The following is a 22130-nucleotide window of genomic DNA, read 5'->3' on the forward strand; positions in this document are numbered from 1 at the left end:
AAATAGTACGTATATCATTTAAACCAGGGCTTTCCCAACCCCGTTTCTGGAGAGCTACTCTCCTGTATGGTTTTCAATCCAACGCCCAGTTGTAACTAACCTGATTCAACCAGCTAATATATACTGTTTATAGCCTCTCTACTCTATATAGCCTCTCTACTGCGTGTAGCCTCTCTACTGTGTATAGCCTCTCTACTGCGTATAGCCTCTCTAATGTATGCAGCCTCTCTACTGTATATAGCCTCTCTACTGTATATAGCCTCTCTACTGTATACAGCCTCTCTACTGTATATAGCCTCTCTACTCTATATAGCCTCTCTACTGTATATAGCCTCTCTAATGTATATAGCCTCTCTAATGTATGCAGCCTCTCTACTGTATATAACCTCTCTACTGTATATAACCTCTCTACTGTATATAACCTCTCTACTGTTTATAGCCTCTCTACTCTATATAGCCTCTCTACTGTCCATAGCCTCTCTACTGTGTATAGCCTCTCTAATGTATGCAGCCTCTCTACTGTATATAGCCTCTCTACTGTATATAGCCTCTCCTGTATGTAGCCTCTCTACTGTATATAGCCTCTCTACTGTATATAGCCTCTCTACTGTTTATAGCCTCTCTACTGTATATAGTCTCTCTACTGTATATAGCCTCTCTACTGTATATAGCCTCTCTACTGTATATAACCTCTCTACTGTATATATCCTCTCTACTGTATATAACCTCTCTACTGTATGTAGCCTCTCTACTGTATGTAGCCTCTCTACTGTATGTAGCCTCTCTACTGTTTATAGCCTCTCTACTGTATATAGTCTCTCTACTCTATATAGCCTCTCTACTCTATATAGCCTCTCTACTGTATGTAGCCTCTCTACTGTATGTAGCCTCTCTACTGTATGTAGCCTCTCTACTGTATATAGCCTCTCTACTGTATATAGCCTCTCTACTGTCCATAGCCTCTCTACTGCGTGTAGCCTCTCTACTGCGTGTAGCCTCTCTACTGCGTATAGCCTCTCTACTGCATATAGCCTCTCTACTGTATATAGCCTCTCTACTGTTTATAGCCTCTCTACTGTATATAGCCTCGCTACTGTATATAGCCTCTCTACTGTATATAGCCTCTCTACTGTATATAGCCTCTACTGTATATAGCCTCTCTACTGTATATAGCCTCTCTACTGTATATAGCCTCTCTACTGTATATAACCTCTCTACTGTATATAACCTCTACTGTATATAGCCTCTCTACTGTATATAACCTCTCTACTGTATATAACCTCTCTACTGTATATAGCCCCTCTACTGTATATAGCCTCTCTACTGTATATAACCTCTCTACTGTATATAACCTCTCTACTGTATATAACCTCTCTACTGTATATAGCCTCTCTACTGTATATAGCCTCTACTGTATATAACCTCTCTACTGTGTAAAGCCTCTCTACTGTATATATCCTCTCTACTGTATATAGCCCCTCTACTGTATATAGCCTCTCTACTGTATATAGCCTCTCTACTGCATATAGCCTCTCTACTGTATATAGCCTCTCTACTGTATATAACCCCTCTACTGTATATAGCCCCTCTACTGTATATAGCCTCTCTACTGTATATAGCCTCTCTACTGTATATAGCCTCTCTACTGTATATAGCCTCTCTACTGTATATAACCTCTACTGTATATATCCTCTCTACTGTGTATAGCCTCTCTACTGTATATAACCTCTCTACTGTATATAGCCTCTCTACTGTATATAGCCTCTCTACTGTATATAACCTCTACTGTATATATCCTCTCTACTGTGTATAGCCTCTCTACTGTATATAACCTCTACTGTATATATCCTCTCTACTGTATATAGCCTCTCTACTGTATATAACCTCTCTACTGTATATAACCTCTCTACTGTATATAACCTCTCTACTGTATATAACCTCTCTACTGTATATATCCTCTCTACTGTGTATAGCCTCTCTACTGTATATAACCTCTACTGTATATATCCTCTCTACTGTATATAGCCTCTCTACTGTGTATAGCCTCTCTACTGTATATAACCTCTACTGTATATATCCTCTCTACTGTGTATATCCTGTCTTTTTACTGTTGTTTTATTTCTTTACCTACCTATTGTTCACCTAATACCTTTTTTGCACTGTTGGTTAGAGCCTGTAAGTAAACATTTCACTGTATTCGGCGCACGTGACAAATAAACTTTGATTTAATTAGTAGACGGGAGGCTTGGACCTTCTCCTCCAATACGATTGAGAACGAGGCGAGGAATGTAATGTTTCCTCGTTCGTTTTGGATGATGTTTTAATGTTTAAAGGAATCAACCAGACCAACTGAGAAAGAGCCATGTGACTATATATATATATATAAATAAAAGGTCCAACCTTGGTGCGCAGGAAACTGTTGCATTCCTGCTCCACGTTGTAGTTGATGATACGAGAGACTTCCTCCTGCCAGATCTTCAGGCCGTAGATGGAGACGTAATCCTGGATGTACTCAAAGGACCGGTAGAAGCCATCCATGGTGGCTGCCATCTCCTTCAGCTTCAGCATCAACTCACTGGTCTGACCAGGTGTGAGATTGAAATTTACCACGATTCATATTCTGTAACACTTCATTTCTTTTTTACATTTTCAAGTTAGCAGACAAGTTTGTTTTGTATTCTGTCATGAATAAAACCTGAACAAACTTAGAAAGTTTTGAAAGTGACGGTTAACATTGTGCTGAATGGTACTGAGGATATATTTATAAATGTAACTTATTTAACTAGGCAAGTCAGTTAAGAAACAATTCTTATTTACAATGGACGGCCTACCCCCGGCCAAACCCGGACGACGCTGGGTCAATTGTGCGCCACCCTATGGGACTCCCAATCACGGCCGGGATGTGATACAGCCTGGAATCGAACCAGGGACTGTAGTGACTCCTCTAGCACTGAGATGCAGTGCCTTAGACCGCTGCGCCACTCGGGAGCCCCACGGAACGGTTGATATTGTGCTGTGTCATGGTCAGATATCTCACCTTAGCCTTGGGGTTAAAGATAAGTCCTTTGTGTAGAGCGTAGGCTACTCTTCTCACCAACTCCTTCCTGATACCATCTTCCAGGAGCTGCTTGGGATCCACCTGAAGAGACGCCATGAAAAAGGTAAGACTTATGCATTTAGACACATTTTCTCAATTATAAAAATATATATTTTTATTTTATTTAACTTTTATTTAAAACGAGGCAAGTCAGTTAAGAACAAATTCTTATTTTACAATGACGACCACCATGACGAACAGTGGGTTAACTGCCTTGTTGATAAAGGAATTTATATGTTTAAAGTAATGACTAAAGAATTCCACCCTGAAACGTATTTAACGGTGTGAAATGTATTAGAATTATAAGACTATAATCCAATAATGTGTGTGAGACAAGTTAAGGGTGAGAAAGGTATGGTTGAGAAAACAAAGGACAACTGAACTACACATGACCTGGTTGTAACTCTGAAAACTGACAACAGGAAGGAGGGCCTTTCCAAGGCCCCTCTAATCTAGGGAGGAGAGAAACGGCTAGAAACTGCCAGGCTGGTACAAAAGTGATAAACTGTGTGTGTGTGTGTGTGTGTGTAGGTGGGAGTTATAAAATGACTGTGTTTGCATTTTTTGACTTCAGAGCTCTCGTGAATAAAGAACAATGAACCATTTGGAGAATCTGAGACTTAGCCTAATTATTATTAAATCCCAGGGTCTTATAAACCTCGGGGGATTGGTCAAAGCTTAAATTACTGTTTAGTTATCGTCACTGGGATTGAACATTCTCCTGACACTTGTTCAGGGGCAGAACGACAGATTGTTATACCTTGTTCAGGGGCAGAACGACAGATTGTTATACCTTGTTTAGGGGCAGAACGACAGATTGTTTTACCTTGTTCAGGGGCAGAACGACAGATTGTTTTACCTTGTTCAGGGGCAGAACGACAGATTGTTATACCTTGTTCAGGGGCAGAACGACAGATTGTTTTATCTTGTTCAGGGGCAGAACGACAGATTGTTTTACCTTGTTCAGGGGCAGAACGACAGATTGTTTTACCTTGTTCAGGGGCAGAACGACAGATTGTTTTACCTTGTTCAGGGGCAGAACGACAGATTGTTTTACCTTGTTCAGGGGCAGAACGACAGATTGTTATACCTTGTTCAGGGGCAGAACGACAGATTGTTTTACCTTGTTCAGGGGCAGAACGACAGATTGTTTTACCTTGTTCAGGGGCAGAACGACTGATTGTTTATGCCTTGTTCAGGGGCAGAACGACAGATTGTTATACCTTGTTCAGGGGCAGAACGACAGATTGTTATACCTTGTTCAGGGGCAGAACGACAGATTGTTTTACCTTGTTCAGGGGCAGAACGACAGATTGTTTTACCTTGTTCAGGGGCAGAACGACAGATTGTTTTACCTTGTTCAGGGGCAGAACGACAGATTGTTTTACCTTGTTCAGGGGCAGAACGACAGATTGTTTACCTTGTTCAGGGGCAGAACGACAGATTGTTTTACCTTGTTCAGGGGCAGAACGACTGATTGTTATACCTTGTTCAGGGGCAGAACGACAGATTGTTTTACCTTGTTCAGGGGCAGAACGACAGATTGTTTTACCTTGTTCAGGGGCAGAACGACAGATTGTTTTACCTTGTTCAGGGGCAGAACGACAGATTGTTTTACCTTGTTCAGGGGCAGAACGACAGATTGTTATACCTTGTTCAGGGGCAGAACGACAGATTGTTTTATCTTGTTCAGGGGCAGAACGACAGATTGTTTTACCTTGTTCAGGGGCAGAACGACAGATTGTTTTACCTTGTTCAGGGGCAGAACGACAGATTGTTTTACCTTGTTCAGGGGCAGAACGACAGATTGTTATACCTTGTTCAGGGGCAGAACGACAGATTGTTTTACCTTGTTCAGGGGCAGAACGACAGATTGTTTTACCTTGTTCAGGGGCAGAACGACAGATTGTTTTACCTTGTTCAGGGGCAGAACGACAGATTGTTATACCTTGTTCAGGGGCAGAACGACAGATTGTTATACCTTGTTCAGGGGCAGAACGACAGATTGTTATACCTTGTTCAGGGGCAGAACGACAGATTGTTATACCTTGTTCAGGGGCAGAACGACAGATTGTTTTACCTTGTTCAGGGGCAGAACGACAGATTGTTTTATCTTGTTCAGGGGCAGAACGACAGATTGTTTTATCTTGTTCAGGGGCAGAACGACAGATTGTTTTACCTTGTTCAGGGGCAGAACGACAGATTGTTATACCTTGTTCAGGGGCAGAACGACAGATTGTTTTACCTTGTTCAGGGGCAGAACGACAGATTGTTTTACCTTGTTCAGGGGCAGAACGACAGATTGTTATACCTTGTTCAGGGGCAGAACGACAGATTGTTTTACCTTGTTCAGGGGCAGAACGACAGATTGTTATACCTTGTTCAGGGGCAGAACGACAGATTGTTATACCTTGTTCAGGGGCAGAACGACAGATTGTTTTACCTTGTTCAGGGGCAGAACGACAGATTGTTTTACCTTGTTCAGGGGCAGAACGACAGATTGTTTTACCTTGTTCAGGGGCAGAACGACAGATTGTTTTACCTTGTTCAGGGGCAGAACGACAGATTGTTATACCTTGTTCAGGGGCAGAACGACAGATTGTTTTACCTTGTTCAGGGGCAGAACGACAGATTGTTATACCTTGTTCAGGGGCAGAACGACAGATTGTTTTACCTTGTTCAGGGGCAGAACGACAGATTGTTATACCTTGTTCAGGGGCAGAACGACAGATTGTTATACCTTGTTCAGGGGCAGAACGACAGATTGTTTTACCTTGTTCAGGGGCAGAACGACAGATTGTTTTACCTTGTTCAGGGGCAGAACGACAGATTGTTTTACCTTGTTCAGGGGCAGAACGACAGATTGTTTTACCTTGTTCAGGGGCAGAACGACAGATTGTTTTACCTTGTTCAGGGGCAGAACGACAGATTGTTTTACCTTGTTCAGGGGCAGAACGACAGATTGTTTTACCTTGTTCAGGGGCAGAACGACAGATTGTTTTACCTTGTTCAGGGGCAGAACGACTGATTGTTATACCTTGTTCAGGGGCAGAACGACAGATTGTTTTACCTTGTTCAGGGGCAGAACGACAGATTGTTTTACCTTGTTCAGGGGCAGAACGACAGATTGTTATACCTTGTTCAGGGGCAGAACGACAGATTGTTTTACCTTGTTCAGGGGCAGAACGACAGATTGTTATACCTTGTTCAGGGGCAGAACGACAGATTGTTATACCTTGTTCAGGGGCAGAACGACAGATTGTTTTACCTTGTTCAGGGGCAGAACGACAGATTGTTTTACCTTGTTCAGGGGCAGAACGACAGATTGTTATACCTTGTTCAGGGGCAGAACAACTGATTGTTATACCTTGTTCAGGGGCAGAACGACAGATTGTTATACCTTGTTCAGGGGCAGAACGACAGATTGTTTTACCTTGTTCAGGGGCAGAACGACAGATTGTTTTACCTTGTTCAGGGGCAGAACGACAGATTGTTTTACCTTGTTCAGGGGCAGAACGACAGATTGTTTTACCTTGTTCAGGGGCAGAACGACAGATTGTTATACCTTGTTCAGGGGCAGAACGACAGATTGTTTTACCTTGTTCAGGGACAGAACGACAGATTGTTATACCTTGTCAGCTCGGGGGATTCCATCTAGCAACCTTTGGGTTACTGGCCCAACCCTCTAACCACTAGGCTACCCTGCCGCCCCTCCACTCTAACCACTAGGCTACCTGCCGTCCCTCCACTCTAACCACTAGGCTACCTGCCGTCCCTCCCCTCTAACCACTAGGCTACCTGCCGCCCCTCCACTCTAACCACTAGACTACCTGCCGTCCCTCCACTCTAACCACTAGGCTACCTGCCTCCCCCCTCTCTAACCACTAGGCTACCTGCCGTCCCTCCACTCTAACCACTAGCCTACCTGCCGCCCCTCCACTCTAACCACTAGGCTACCTGCCTCCCCCCTCTCTAACCACTAGGCTACCTGCCGCCCCTCCACTCTAACCACTAGACTACCTGCCGTCCCTCCACTCTAACCACTAGGCTACCTGCCGTCCCTCCACTCTAACCACTAGGCTACCTGCCGCCCCTCCACTCTAACCACTAGGCTACCTGCCGTCCCTCCACTCTAACCACTAGGCTACCTGCCGCCCCTCCACTCTAACCACTAGGCTACCTGCCGTCCCTCCACTCTAACCACTAGGCTACCTGCCGTCCCTCCACTCTAACCACTAGGCTACCTGCCGTCCCTCCACTCTAACCACTAGGCTACCTGCCGTCCCTCCACTCTAACCACTAGGCTACCTGCCGTCCCTCCACTCTAACCACTAGGCTACCTGCCGTCCCTCCACTCTAACCACTAGGCTACCTGCCGTCCCTCCACTCTAACCACTAGGCTACCTGCCGTCCCTCCACTCTAACCACTAGGCTACCTGCCGTCCCTCCACTCTAACCACTAGGCTACCTGCCGTCCCTCCACTCTAACCACTAGGCTACCTGCCGCCCCTCCACTCTAACCACTAGGCTACCTGCCGCCCCTCCACTCTAACCACTAGACTACCTGCCGCCCCTCCACTCTAACCACTAGTCTACCTGCCGTCCCTCCACTCTAACCACTAGGCTACCTGCCGTCCCTCCACTCTAACCACTAGACTACCTGCCGTCCCTCCCCTCTAACCACTAGGCTACCTGCCGTCCCTCCCCTCTAACCACTAGGCTACCTGCCGTCCCTCCACTCTAACCACTAGGCTACCTGCCGCCCCTCCACTCTAACCACTAGGCTACCTGCCGTCCCTCCACTCTAACCACTAGACTACCTGCCGTCCCTCCCCTCTAACCACTAGGCTACCTGCCGTCCCTCCCCTCTAACCACTAGGCTACCTGCCGTCCCTCCCCTCTAACCACTAGGCTACCTGCCGCCCCTCCACTCTAACCACTAGACTACCTGCCGTCCCTCCACTCTAACCACTAGGCTACCTGCCTCCCTCCACTCTAACCACTAGGCTACCTGCCGTCCCTCCACTCTAACCACTAGGCTACCTGCCGTCCCTCCACTCTAACCACTAGGCTACCTGCCGACCCTCCACTCTAACCACTAGGCTACCTGCCGTCCCTCCACTCTAACCACTAGGCTACCTGCCGACCCTCCACTCTAACCACTAGTCTACCTGCCGTCCCTCCACTCTAACCACTAGGCTACCTGCCGTCCCTCCCCTCTAACCACTAGGCTACCTGCCGTCCCTCCACTCTAACCACTAGACTACCTGCCGTCCCTCCCCTCTAACCACTAGGCTACCTGCAGTCATCATATCTAAAGCCGTTTTAATTTAAAAACTGACCTTGATGATTCCAACCAGCGTAGTCTTCATCATCAGAATCCCTTCAGTAAAGATGGAGATGGCGTGGGTGAGTTTGGCAACCTGGGAGAAAAATCAAGAACGAAATAACAAGTCGAGGATGTTCAGCTGTAGAAAACCCACTGCCTCTCACCAACACTGCTCCATTCAGCCAGAGAGGAACGGTTTGGGGAGACTCAGTGAGCATCTGTTCCCTCTGCACAGTTAGGGGCCAGGAACCTAGTCAGGGACACTCTGGCTCCTAGTTATAGTCACTACTATAGGTCCTAGTTATAGTCACTACTATAGGTCCTAGTTATAGTCACTACTATAGGTTCTAGTTATAGTCACTACTATAGGTCCTAGTTATAGTCACTACTATAGGTCCTAGTTATAGTCACTACTATAGGTCCTAGTTATAGTCACTACTATAGGTCCTCGCTATAGACACTACTATAGGTCCTAGTTATAGTATAGGTCCTAGTTATAGTCACTACTATAGGTCCTAGTTATAGTCACTACTATAGGTCCTAGTTATAGTCACTACTATAGGTCCTAGTTATAGACACTACTAATAGGTCCTCGTTATAGTCACTACTATAGGTCCTCGTTATAGTCACTACTATAGGTCCTAGTTATAGTCACTACTATAGGTCCTAGTTATAGTCACTACTATAGGTCCTAGTTATAGACACTACTATAGGTCCTAGTTATAGTATAGGTCCTAGTTATAGTCACTACTATAGGTCCTAGTTATAGTATAGGTCCTAGTTATAGTCACTACTATAGGTCCTAGTTATAGTCACTACTATAGGTCCTAGTTATAGTATAGGTCCTAGTTATAGTCACTACTATAGGTCCTAGTTATAGCACTACTTAGGTCCTAGTTATAGCTACTATAGGTCCTAGTTATAGTCACTACTATAGGTCCTAGTTATAGTCACTACTATAGGTCCTAGTTATAGTCACTACTATAGGTCCTAGTTATAGTCACTACTATAGGTCCTAGTTATAGTATAGGTCCTAGTTATAGTCACTACTATAGGTCCTAGTTATAGTATAGGTCCTAGTTATAGTCACTACTATAGGTCCTAGTTATAGTCACTACTATAGGTCCTAGTTATAGTCACTACTATAGGTCCTAGTTATAGTCACTACTATAGGTCCTAGTTATAGTCACTACTATAGGTCCTAGTTATAGTATAGGTCCTAGTTATAGTCACTACTATAGGTCCTAGTTATAGACACTACTATAGGTCCTAGTTATAGTCACTACTATAGGTCCTAGTTATAGTCACTACTATAGGTCCTAGTTATAGTCACTACTATAGGTCCTAGTTATAGTCACTACTATAGGTCCTAGTTATAGTCACTACTATAGGTCCTAGTTATAGTCACTACTATAGGTCCTAGTTATAGTATAGGTCCTAGTTATAGTCACTACTATAGGTCCTAGTTATAGTCACTACTATAGGTCCTAGTTATAGTCACTACTATAGGTCCTAGTTATAGTCACTACTATAGGTCCTAGTTATAGTATAGGTCCTAGTTATAGTCACTACTATAGGTCCTAGTTATAGACACTACTATAGGTCCTAGTTATAGTCACTACTATAGGTCCTAGTTATAGTCACTACTATAGGTCCTAGTTATAGTCACTACTATAGGTCCTAGTTATAGTCACTACTATAGGTCCTAGTTATAGTCACTACTATAGGTCCTAGTTATAGTCACTACTATAGGTCCTAGTTATAGTATAGGTCCTAGTTATAGTCACTACTATAGGTCCTAGTTATAGTCACTACTATAGGTCCTAGTTATAGTCACTACTATAGGTCCTAGTTATAGTCACTACTATAGGTCCTAGTTATAGTATAGGTCCTAGTTATAGTCACTACTATAGGTCCTAGTTATAGACACTACTATAGGTCCTAGTTATAGTCACTACTATAGGTCCTAGTTATAGTCACTACTATAGGTCCTAGTTATAGTCACTACTATAGGTCCTAGTTATAGTCACTACTATAGGTCCTAGTTATAGTCACTACTATAGGTCCTAGTTATAGTCACTACTATAGGTCCTAGTTATAGTCACTACTATAGGTCCTAGTTATAGTATAGGTCCTAGTTATAGTCACTACTATAGGTCCTAGTTATAGTCACTACTATAGGTCCTAGTTATAGTCACTACTATAGGTCCTAGTTATAGTCACTACTATAGGTCCTAGTTATAGTCACTACTATAGGTCCTAGTTATAGACACTACTATAGGTCCTAGTTATAGCACTACTATAGGTCCTAGTTATAGTCACTACTATAGGTCCTAGTTATAGTCACTACTATAGGTCCTAGTTATAGTCACTACTATAGGTCCTAGTTATAGTCACTACTATAGGTCCTAGTTATAGTCACTACTATAGGTCCTAGTTATAGTCACTACTATAGGTCCTAGTTATAGTCACTACTATAGGTCCTAGTTATAGTCACTACTATAGGTCCTAGTTATAGTATAGGTCCTAGTTATAGTCACTACTATAGGTCCTAGTTATAGACACTACTATAGGTCCTAGTTATAGTCACTACTATAGGTCCTAGTTATAGTCACTACTATAGGTCCTAGTTATAGTCACTACTATAGGTCCTAGTTATAGACACTACTATAGGTCCTAGTTATAGTCACTACTATAGGTCCTAGTTATAGTCACTACTATAGGTCCTAGTTATAGTCACTACTATAGGTCCTAGTTATAGTCACTACTATAGGTCCTAGTTATAGTCACTACTATAGGTCCTAGTTATAGTCACTACTATAGGTCCTAGTTATAGTCACTACTATAGGTCCTAGTTATAGTATAGGTCCTAGTTATAGTCACTACTATAGGTCCTAGTTATAGACACTACTATAGGTCCTAGTTATAGTCACTACTATAGGTCCTAGTTATAGTCACTACTATAGGTCCTAGTTATAGTCACTACTATAGGTCCTAGTTATAGTCACTACTATAGGTCCTAGTTATAGTCACTACTATAGGTCCTCGCTATAGACACTACTATTGGTCCTAGTTATAGTCACTACTATAGGTCCTAGTTATAGTCACTACTATAGGTCCTAGCTTGCACTAGTATAGGTCCTAGTTATAGTCACTACTATAGGTCCTAGTTATAGACACTACTATAGGTCCTAGTTATAGTATAGGTCCTAGTTATAGTCACTACTATAGGTCCTCGCTATAGACACTACTATAGGTCCTAGTTATAGTATAGGTCCTAGTTATAGTCACTACTATAGGTCCTAGTTATAGTCACTACTATAGGTCCTAGTTATAGTCACTACTATAGGTCCTAGTTATAGTCACTACTATAGGTCCTAGTTATAGTCACTACTATAGGTCCTAGTTATAGACACTACTATAGGTCCTAGTTATAGCACTACTATAGGTCCTAGTTATAGTCACTACTATAGGTCCTAGTTATAGTCACTACTATAGGTCCTAGTTATAGTCACTACTATAGGTCCTAGTTATAGTCACTACTATAGGTCCTAGTTATAGTCACTACTATAGGTCCTAGTTATAGCACTACTATGGTCCTAGTTATAGTCACTACTATAGGTCCTAGTTATAGTCACTACTATAGGTCCTAGCTTATAGTCACTACTATAGGTCCTAGTTATAGTCACTACTATAGGTCCTCGCTATAGACACTACTATAGGTCCTAGTTATAGTATAGGTCCTAGTTATAGTCACTACTATAGGTCCTAGTTATAGTCACTACTATAGGTCCTAGTTATAGTCACTACTATAGGTCCTAGTTATAGTCACTACTATAGGTCCTAGTTATAGTCACTACTATAGGTCCTAGTTATAGTCACTACTATAGGTCCTAGTTATAGTATAGGTCCTAGTTATAGTCACTACTATAGGTCCTAGTTATAGTATAGGTCCTAGTTATAGTCACTACTATAGGTCCTAGTTATAGACACTACTATAGGTCCTAGTTATAATATAGGTCCTAGTTATAGTCACTACTATAGGTCCTAGTTATAGTCACTACTATAGGTCCTAGTTATAGTATAGGTCCTAGTTATAGTCACTACTATAGGTCCTAGTTATAGTATAGGTCCTAGTTATAGTCACTACTATAGGTCCTAGTTATAGTATAGGTCCTAGTTATAGTCACTACTATAGGTCCTAGTTATAGACACTACTATAGGTCCTAGTTATAGTCACTACTATAGGTCCTAGTTATAGTATAGGTCCTAGTTATAGTCACTACTATAGGTCCTAGTTATAGACACTACTATAGGTCCTAGCTTATAGCCCTATAGGTCCTAGTTATAGTCACTACTATAGGTCCTAGTTATAGTCACTACTATAGGTCCTAGTTATAGTCACTACTATAGGTCCTAGTTATAGTCACTACTATAGGTCCTAGTTATAGTATAGGTCCTAGTTATAGTCACTACTATAGGTCCTAGTTATAGTATAGGTCCTAGTTATAGTCACTACTATAGGTCCTAGTTATAGTATAGGTCCTAGTTATAGTCACTACTATAGGTCCTAGTTATAGTATAGGTCCTAGTTATAGTCACTACTATAGGTCCTAGTTATAGTATAGGTCCTAGTTATAGTCACTACTATAGGTCCTAGTTATAGTATAGGTCCTAGTTATAGTCACTACTATAGGTCCTAGTTATAGTCACTACTATAGGTCCTAGTTATAGTATAGGTCCTAGTTATAGCCACTACTATAGGTCCTAGTTATAGTATAGGTCCTAGTTATAGTCACTACTATAGGTCCTAGTTATAGTCACTACTATAGGTCCTAGTTATAGACACTACTATAGGTCCTAGTTATAGTCACTACTATAGGTCCTAGTTATAGTCACTACTATAGGTCCTAGTTATAGTCACTACTATAGGTCCTAGTTATAGTCACTACTATAGGTCCTAGTTATAGTCACTACTATAGGTCCTAGTTATAGTCACTACTATAGGTCCTAGTTATAGTCACTACTATAGGTCCTAGTTATAGTCACTACTATAGGTCCTAGTTATAGTCACTACTATAGGTCCTAGTTATAGTATAGGTCCTAGTTATAGTCACTACTATAGGTCCTAGTTATAGTCACTACTATAGGTCCTAGTTATAGACACTACTATAGGTCCTAGTTATAGTCACTACTATAGGTCCTAGTTATAGTCACTACTATAGGTCCTAGTTATAGTATAGGTCCTAGTTATAGTCACTACTATAGGTCCTAGTTATAGTCACTACTATAGGTCCTAGTTATAGTATAGGTCCTAGTTATAGTCACTACTATAGGTCCTAGTTATAGACACTACTATAGGTCCTAGTTATAGTCACTACTATAGGTCCTAGTTATAGTCACTACTATAGGTCCTAGTTATAGTATAGGTCCTAGTTATAGTCACTACTATAGGTCCTAGTTATAGTCACTACTATAGGTCCTAGTTATAGTATAGGTCCTAGTTATAGTCACTACTATAGGTCCTAGTTATAGTCACTACTATAGGTCCTAGTTATAGTCACTACTATAGGTCCTAGTTATAGACACTACTATAGGTCCTAGTTATAGTCACTACTATAGGTCCTAGTTATAGTATAGGTCCTAGTTATAGTCACTACTATAGGTCCTAGTTATAGTCACTACTATAGGTCCTAGTTATAGTATAGGTCCTAGTTATAGTCACTACTATAGGTCCTAGTTATAGTCACTACTATAGGTCCTAGTTATAGTCACTACTATAGGTCCTAGTTATAGTCACTACTATAGGTCCTAGTTATAGTCACTACTATAGGTCCTAGTTATAGTCACTACTATAGGTCCTAGTTATAGTCACTACTATAGGTCCTAGTTATAGTATAGGTCCTAGTTATAGTCACTACTATAGGTCCTAGTTATAGTCACTACTATAGGTCCTAGTTATAGTCACTACTATAGGTCCTAGTTATAGTCACTACTATAGGTCCTAGTTATAGTCACTACTATAGGTCCTAGTTATAGTCACTACTATAGGTCCTAGTTATAGTCACTACTATAGGTCCTAGTTATAGTCACTACTATAGGTCCTAGTTATAGTCACTACTATAGGTCCTAGTTATAGTCACTACTATAGGTCCTAGTTATAGTCACTACTATAGGTCCTAGTTATAGTATAGGTCCTAGTTATAGTCACTACTATAGGTCCTAGTTATAGTCACTACTATAGGTCCTAGTTATAGTCACTACTATAGGTCCTAGTTATAGTATAGGTCCTAGTTATAGTCACTACTATAGGTCCTCGTTATAGACACTACTATAGGTCCTAGTTATAGTATAGGTCCTAGTTATAGTCACTACTATAGGTCCTAGTTATAGTCACTACTATAGGTCCTAGTTATAGTATAGGTCCTCTGAGAGACCCCCCATCTTGTTCCCTGCACCAGTCTAACACTAGCAGTGTGTGTCTGGTGTAGTACTGACCTCTATATCTGCCATTTCGGAGACACTTTTTAACAAAGACACTAACAGTCATGTGTGATTATATTTTTCATATGGGTGGCCCCAGCGGGAATCGAACCCACAACCTTTTGTCATCGCAAGCGCCCATGCTCATCCGACTGATTCACACAGGACCATAAAGCTGTTTCTAAAACGACCTCTGACCTCGTAGCGAGCCCCCAGCTGGGCGTAGTCCTTCAGCTTGTCCTTGTCCAGTCTGGTGGGAACCTCCATGATGGCATGGATCTGCAGCTTGATGATCTTAGCCAGGGAGGTGAACATGCTCTCAGGGATGATCTGTAACACCTAGTGGAGAGGAGAGGAAACATGCTCTCAGGGATGATCTGTAACACCTAGTGGAGAGTAGAGGAAACATGCTCTCAGGGATGATGATCTGTAACACCTAGTGGAGAGTAGAGGAAACATGCTCTCAGGGATGATCTGTAACACCTAGTGGAGAGTAGAGGAAACATGCTCTCAGGGATGATCTGTAACACCTAGTGGAGAGTAGAGGAAACATGCTCTCAGGGATGATCTGTAACACCTAGTGGAGAGTAGAGGAAACATGCTCTCAGGGATGATGATCTGTAACACCTAGTGGAGAGTAGAGGAAACATGCTCTCAGGGATGATCTGTAACACCTAGTGGAGAGTAGAGGAAACATGCTCTCAGGGATGATCTGTAACACCTAGTGGAGAGTAGAGGAAACATGCTCTCAGGGATGATCTGTAACACCTAGTGGAGAGTAGAGGAAACATGCTCTCAGGGATGATGATCTGTAACACCTAGTGGAGAGTAGAGGAAACATGCTCTCAGGGATGATCTCTAACACCTAGTGGAGAGTAGAGGAAACATGCTCTCAGGGATGATCTGTAACACCTAGTGGAGAGTAGAGGAAACATGCTCTCAGGGATGATCTGTAACACCTAGTGGAGAGTAGAGGAAACATGCTCTCAGGGATGATCTGTAACACCTAGTGGAGAGTAGAGGAAACATGCTCTCAGGTATGATCTGTAACACCTAGTGGAGAGTAGAGGAAACATGCTCTCAGGGATGATCTGTAACACCTAGTGGAGAGTAGAGGAAACATGCTCTCAGGGATGATCTGTAACACCTAGTGGAGAGTAGAGGAAACATGCTCTCAGGGATGATCTGTAACACCTAGTGGAGAGTAGAGGAAACATGCTCTCAGGGATGTGGAGAGTAGAGGAAACATGCTCTCAGGGATGATCTGTAACACCTAGTGGAGAGTAGAGGAAACATGCTCTCAGGGATGATCTGTAACACCTAGTGGAGAGTAGAGGAAACATGCTCTCAGGGATGATCTGTAACACCTAGTGGAGAGTAGAGGAAACATGCTCTCAGGGATGATCTGTAACACCTAGTGGAGAGTAGAGGAAACATGCTCTCAGGGATGATGATCTGTAACACCTAGTGGAGAGTAGAGGAAACATGCTCTCAGGGATGATCTGTAACACCTAGTGGAGAGTAGAGGAAACATGCTCTCAGGGATGATCTGTAACACCTAGTGGAGAGTAGAGGAAACATGCTCTCAGGGATGATCTGTAACACCTAGTGGAGAGTAGAGGAAACATGCTCTCAGGGATGATCTGTAACACCTAGTGGAGAGTAGAGGAAACATGCTCTCAGGGATGATGATCTGTAACACCTAGTGGAGAGTAGAGGAAACATGCTCTCAGGGATGATCTCTAACACCTAGTGGAGAGTAGAGGAAACATGCTCTCAGGGATGATCTGTAACACCTAGTGGAGAGTAGAGGAAACATGCTCTCAGGGATGATCTGTAACACCTAGTGGAGAGTAGAGGAAACATGCTCTCAGGGATGATCTGTAACACCTAGTGGAGAGGAGAGGAAACATGCTCTCAGGGATGATGATCTGTAACACCTAGTGGAGAGTAGAGGAAACATGCTCTCAGGGATGATGATCTGTAACACCTAGTGGAGAGTAGAGGAAACATGCTCTCAGGGATGATCTGTAACACCTAGTGGAGAGTAGAGGAAACATGCTCTCAGGGATGATCTGTAACACCTAGTGGAGAGTAGAGGAAACATGCTCTCAGGGATGATCTGTAACACCTAGTGGAGAGTAGAGGAAACATGCTCTCAGGGATGATCTGTAACACCTAGTGGAGAGTAGAGGAAACATGCTCTCAGGGATGATCTGTAACACCTAGTGGAGAGTAGAGGAAACATGCTCTCAGGGATGATCTGTAACACCTAGTGGAGAGTAGAGGAAACATGCTCTCAGGGATGATCTGTAACACCTAGTGGAGAGTAGAGGAAACATGCTCTCAGGGATGATCTGTAACACCTAGTGGAGAGTAGAGGAAACATGCTCTCAGGGATGATGATCTGTAACACCTAGTGGAGAGTAGAGGAAACATGCTCTCAGGGATGATCTGTAACACCTAGTGGAGAGTAGAGGAAACATGCTCTCAGGGATGATCTGTAACACCTAGTGGAGAGTAGAGGAAACATGCTCTCAGGAGATGATCTGTAACACCTAGTGGAGAGTAGAGGAAACATGCTCTCAGGGATGATGATCTGTAACACCTAGTGGAGAGTAGAGGAAACATGCTCTCAGGGATGAACTGTAACACCTAGTGGAGAGTAGAGGAAACATGCTCTCAGGGATGATCTGTAACACCTAGTGGAGAGTAGAGGAAACATGCTCTCAGGGATGATCTGTAACACCTAGTGGAGAGTAGAGGAAACATGCTCTCAGGGACGATGATCTGTAACACCTAGTGGAGAGTAGAGGAAACATGCTCTCAGGGATGATGATCTGTAACACCTAGTGGAGAGTATAGGAAACATGCTCTCAGGGATGATCTGTAACACCTAGTGGAGAGTAGAGGAAACATGCTCTCAGGTATGATCTGTAACACCTAGTGGAGAGTAGAGGAAACATGCTCTCAGGGACGATGATCTGTTGGGGTAGGGAGTAGAGACTAGGGGCTGGGGGTAGAGAGTAGAGACTAGGGGCTGGGGGTAGAGACTAGGGGCTGGGGGTAGGGAGTAGAGACTAGGGGCTGGGGATAGGGAGTAGAGACTAGGGGCTGGAGGTAGAGAGTAGAGGCTAGGGGCTGGGGTAGAGACTAGGGGCTGGGGGTAGAGACTAGGGGCTGGGGGTAGAGACTAGGGGCTGGGGGTAGAGAGTAGAGAATAGGGGCTGGGGGTAGAGAGTAGAGACTAGGGGCTGGGGGTAGAGAGTAGAGGCTAGGGGCTGGGGGTAGAGAGTAGAGACTAGGGGCTGGGGGTAGAGAGTAGAGACTAGGGGCTGGGGGTAGAGAGTAGAGACTAGGGGCTGGGAGTAGAGACTAGGGGCTGGGGGTAGGGAGTAGAGACTAGGGGCTGGGGGTAGAGAGTAGAGACTAGGGGCTGGGGGTAGAGACTAGGGGCAGAGAGTAGAGACTAGGGGCTGGGGGTAGAGAGTAGAGACTAGGGGCTGGGGGTAGAGACCAGAGACTAGGGGCTGGGGGTAGAGAGCAGAGACTAGGGGCTGGGGGTAGAGAGTAGAGACTAGGGGCTGGGGTAGAGAGTAGAGACTAGGGGTAGAGAGTAGAGGCTAGGGGTAGAGAGTAGAGACTAGGGGCTGGGGGTAGAGAGTAGAGCCTAGGGGCTGGGGGTAGAGAGTAGAGGCTAGGGGTAGAGAGTAGAGACTAGGGGCTGGGGGTAGAGACTAGGGGCTGGGGGTAGAGAATAGAGACTAGGGTAGAGAGTAGAGACTAGGGGCTGGGGGTAGAGAGTAGAGACTAGGGGTAGAGAGTAGAGACTAGGGGCTGGGGGTAGAGGGGAGAGGCTAGGGGCAGAGAGTAGAGGCTAGGGGCAGAGAGTAGAGACTAGGGGCTGGGGGTAGAGACTAGGGGCTGGGGGTAGAGAATAGAGACTAGGGTAGAGAGTAGAGACTAGGGGCTGGGGGTAGAGAGTAGAGACTAGGGGCTGGGGGTAGAGACTAGGGGCTGGGGGTAGAGAATAGAGACTAGGGTAGAGAGTAGAGACTAGGGGCTGGGGGTAGAGAGTAGAGACTAGGGGTAGAGAGTAGAGACTAGGGGCTTGGGGTAGAGGGGAGAGGCTAGGGGCAGAGAGTAGAGGCTAGGGGCTGGGAGTAGAGACTAGGGGCTGGGGGTAGAGAGTAGAGACTAGGGGCTGGGGGTAGGGAGTAGAGACTAGGGGCTGGGGGTAGAGAGTAGAGACTAGGGGCTGGGGGTAGAGAGTAGAGACTAGGGGCTGGGGGTAGAGGGGAGAGGCTAGGGGCAGAGAGTAGAGGCTAGGGGCTGGGGGAAGAGAGTAGAGACTAGGGGTAGAGAGTAGAGACTAGGGGCTGGGGGTAGAGAGTAGAGACTAGGGGTAGAGAGTAGAGACTAGGGGCTGGGGGTAGAGAGTAGAGACTAGGGGCTGGGGGTAGAGAGTAGAGGCTAGGGGCTGGGGGTAGAGAGTAGAGACTAGGGGCTGGGGGTAGAGAGTAGAGACTAGGGGCTGGGGGTAGAGAGTAGAGACTAGGGGCTGGGGGTAGAGACTAGGGGCTGGGGGTAGAGGCTAGGGGCTGGGGGTAGAGGCTAGGGGCTGGGGGTAGAGACTAGGGGCTGGGGGTAGAGAGTAGAGACTAGGGGCTTGGGGTAGAGAATAGAGACTAGGGGCTGGCGGTAGAGACTAGGGGCTGGGGGTAGAGAGTAGAGACTAGGGGCTGAGGGTAGAGAGTAGAGACTAGAGACTAGGGGCTGGGGGTAGAGAGTAGATACTAGGGGCTGGGGGTAGAGAGTAGATACTAGGGGCTGGGGGTAGAGAGTAGAGACTAGGGACTGGGGGTAGAGACTAGGGGCTGGGGGTAGAGAGTAGAGACTAGGGGCTGGGGGTAGAGAGTAGAGACTAGGGGCTGGGGGTAGAGAGTAGAGACTAGGGGCAGGGGGTAGAGACTAGGGGTAGGGAGTAGAGACTAGGGGCTGGGGGTAGAGAGTAGAGACTAGGGGCTGGGGGTAGAGAGTAGAGACTAGGGGCTGGGGGTAGAGAGTAGAGACTAGGGGCTGGGGGTAGAGACTAGGGGCTGGGGGTAGAGAGTAGAGACTAGGGGCTGGGGGTAGACAGTAGAGACTAGGGGCTGGGGGTAGAGAGTAGAGACTAGGGGCTGGGGGTAGAGAGTAGAGACTAGGGGCTGGGGGTAGGGAGTAGAGGCTAGGGGCTGGGGGTAGAGAGTAGAGGCTAGGGGCTGGGGGTAGAGAGTAGAGGCTAGGGGTAGAGAGTAGAGGCTAGGGGCTGAGGGTAGAGAGTAGAGGCTAGGGGCTGGGGGTAGAGAGTAGAGGCTGAGGGTAGAGAGTAGAGACTAGGGGCTGGGGGTAGAGAGTAGAGACTAGGGGCTGGGGGTAGAGAGTAGAGACTAGGGGCTGGGGGTAGGGAGTAGAGACTAGGGTCTGGGGGTAGAGAGTAGACACTAGGGGCTGGGGGTAGGGAGTAGAGACTAGGGGCTGGGGGTAGGGAGTAGAGACTAGGGGCTGGGAGTAGAGAGTAGAGTCTAGGGGTAGAGAGTAGAGGCTAGGGGCTGAGGGTAGAGAGTAGAGGCTAGGGGTAGAGAGTAGAGGCTAAGGGTAGAGAGTAGAGACTAGGGGCTGGGGGTAGAGAGTAGAGACTAGGGACTGGGGGTAGAGAGTAGAGACTAGGGGCTGGGGGTAGGGAGTAGAGACTAGGGTCTGGGGGTAGAGAGTAGAGACTAGGGGCTGGGGGTAGAGAGTAGAGACTAGGGGCTGGGGGTAGAGAGTAGAGACTAGGGGCTGGGGGTAGAGAGTAGAGACTAGGCGTAGGGAGTGGGGACCGGGGGTTGATTTGAGATTCAGCATTCCTCGTCCCCCGGGACCGTACCTTCCTGACGTAGGTCACCAGTTCCCCGGAGTAGAACTGAGAAACACTAAGCAGATCTGGACTGTTAGCCTGGTTGATTCGCAGCAGAGGCAGATCCAACGCAGACGCCAACTGGAAACATACATCAATAAAAAACACGCGTTACAGACTGCATGTTTTCAAAACAGTAAAAGACCTTTTGAACCTGTGTCCTCTACTAAATGAAGTGTTTTTCTGAGAGGTGAACGGTTGACCTTTAGGAAGGTTGCTCGTAGTTTGGTCACCATGGATGGATTCACTCTGATACTCTCCTGCATGATGGACGTGAAGCTGGGAAACAACCAGAGAAAAACATTCAAAATGGCAAATTTAGATTTTTTTTTTTATTTGACCAGGTTAGTCTCACTGGGTTGACCAGGTTAGTCTCACTGAGATCTTATTTGACCAGGTTAGTCTCACTGGGTTGACCAGGTTAGTCTCACTGGGTTGACCAGGTTAGTCTCACTGGGTTGACCAGGTTAGTCTCACTGAGATCTTATTTGACCAGGTTAGTCTCACTGGGTTGACCAGGTTAGTCTCACTGGGTTGACCAGGTTAGTCTCACTGGGTTGACCAGGTTAGTCTCACTGAGATCTTATTTGACCAGGTTAGTCTCACTGGGTTGACCAGGTTAGTCTCACTGGGTTGACCAGGTTAGTCTCACTGGGTTGACCAGGTTAGTCTCACTGGGTTGACCAGGTTAGTCTCACTGGGTTGACCAGGTTAGTCTCACTGGGTTGACCAGGTTAGTCTCACTGGGTTGACCAGGTTAGTCTCACTGGGTTGACCAGGTTAGTCTCACTGGGATCTTATTTGCAAGAGAGACCTGACTATGTCATCATGAAACTGGTAATATGTAGTTGGTCAGTGTGTACCTGTCTATGATCTGCCATGCATAGGACAGGTCTACTACTATCTGCATGGTGATCAGGACCATTCATAACCCATTATTAACCCATAAATAACCCATTCATAAGACATTTATAACCCCTACCTGTCTATGATCTGCCAAGCGTAGGAGAGGTCTCCTACTATCTGCATGGTGATCAGGACCATTCATAACCCATACATAACCCACCCATTCATAAGACATTTATAACCCCTACCTGTCTATGATCTGCCAAGCGTAGGAGAGGTCTCCTACTATCTGCATGGTGATCAGGACCATTCATAACCCATACATAACCCACCCATTCATAAGACATTTATAACCCCTACCTGTCTATGATCTGCCAAGCGTAGGACAGGTCTCCTACTATCTGCATGGTGATCAGGACCATTCATAACCCATACAT

The 22130-nt window shown here is 45.0% G+C and overlaps 1 protein-coding gene across 2 annotated transcripts in view; it reads right to left on the reverse strand.

The window, feature by feature from the left end:
* Window positions 1-22130, reverse strand: part of washc5 (WASH complex subunit 5) — a 48037-nt gene that overhangs the window by 13193 nt on the left and 12714 nt on the right. For both annotated transcript variants that reach the window (XM_082958936.1, XM_082958929.1), the window contains exons 14-19: window positions 21051-21126; window positions 20818-20928; window positions 15108-15248; window positions 8440-8520; window positions 3038-3139; window positions 2401-2580 (exon numbers count right to left, since the gene is read on the reverse strand). In XM_082958936.1, the coding sequence (XP_082815062.1) occupies window positions 2401-2580; window positions 3038-3139; window positions 8440-8520; window positions 15108-15248; window positions 20818-20928; window positions 21051-21126 (691 nt within the window). The remainder of the gene's footprint in view (window positions 1-2400; window positions 2581-3037; window positions 3140-8439; window positions 8521-15107; window positions 15249-20817; window positions 20929-21050; window positions 21127-22130) is intronic.

Source organism: Salmo salar, chromosome 02 (genome assembly GCF_965601325.2).
Source record: "Salmo salar chromosome 02, fSalSal1, whole genome shotgun sequence".
In the NCBI taxonomy this organism is placed as follows: Eukaryota; Metazoa; Chordata; class Actinopteri; order Salmoniformes; family Salmonidae; genus Salmo; species Salmo salar.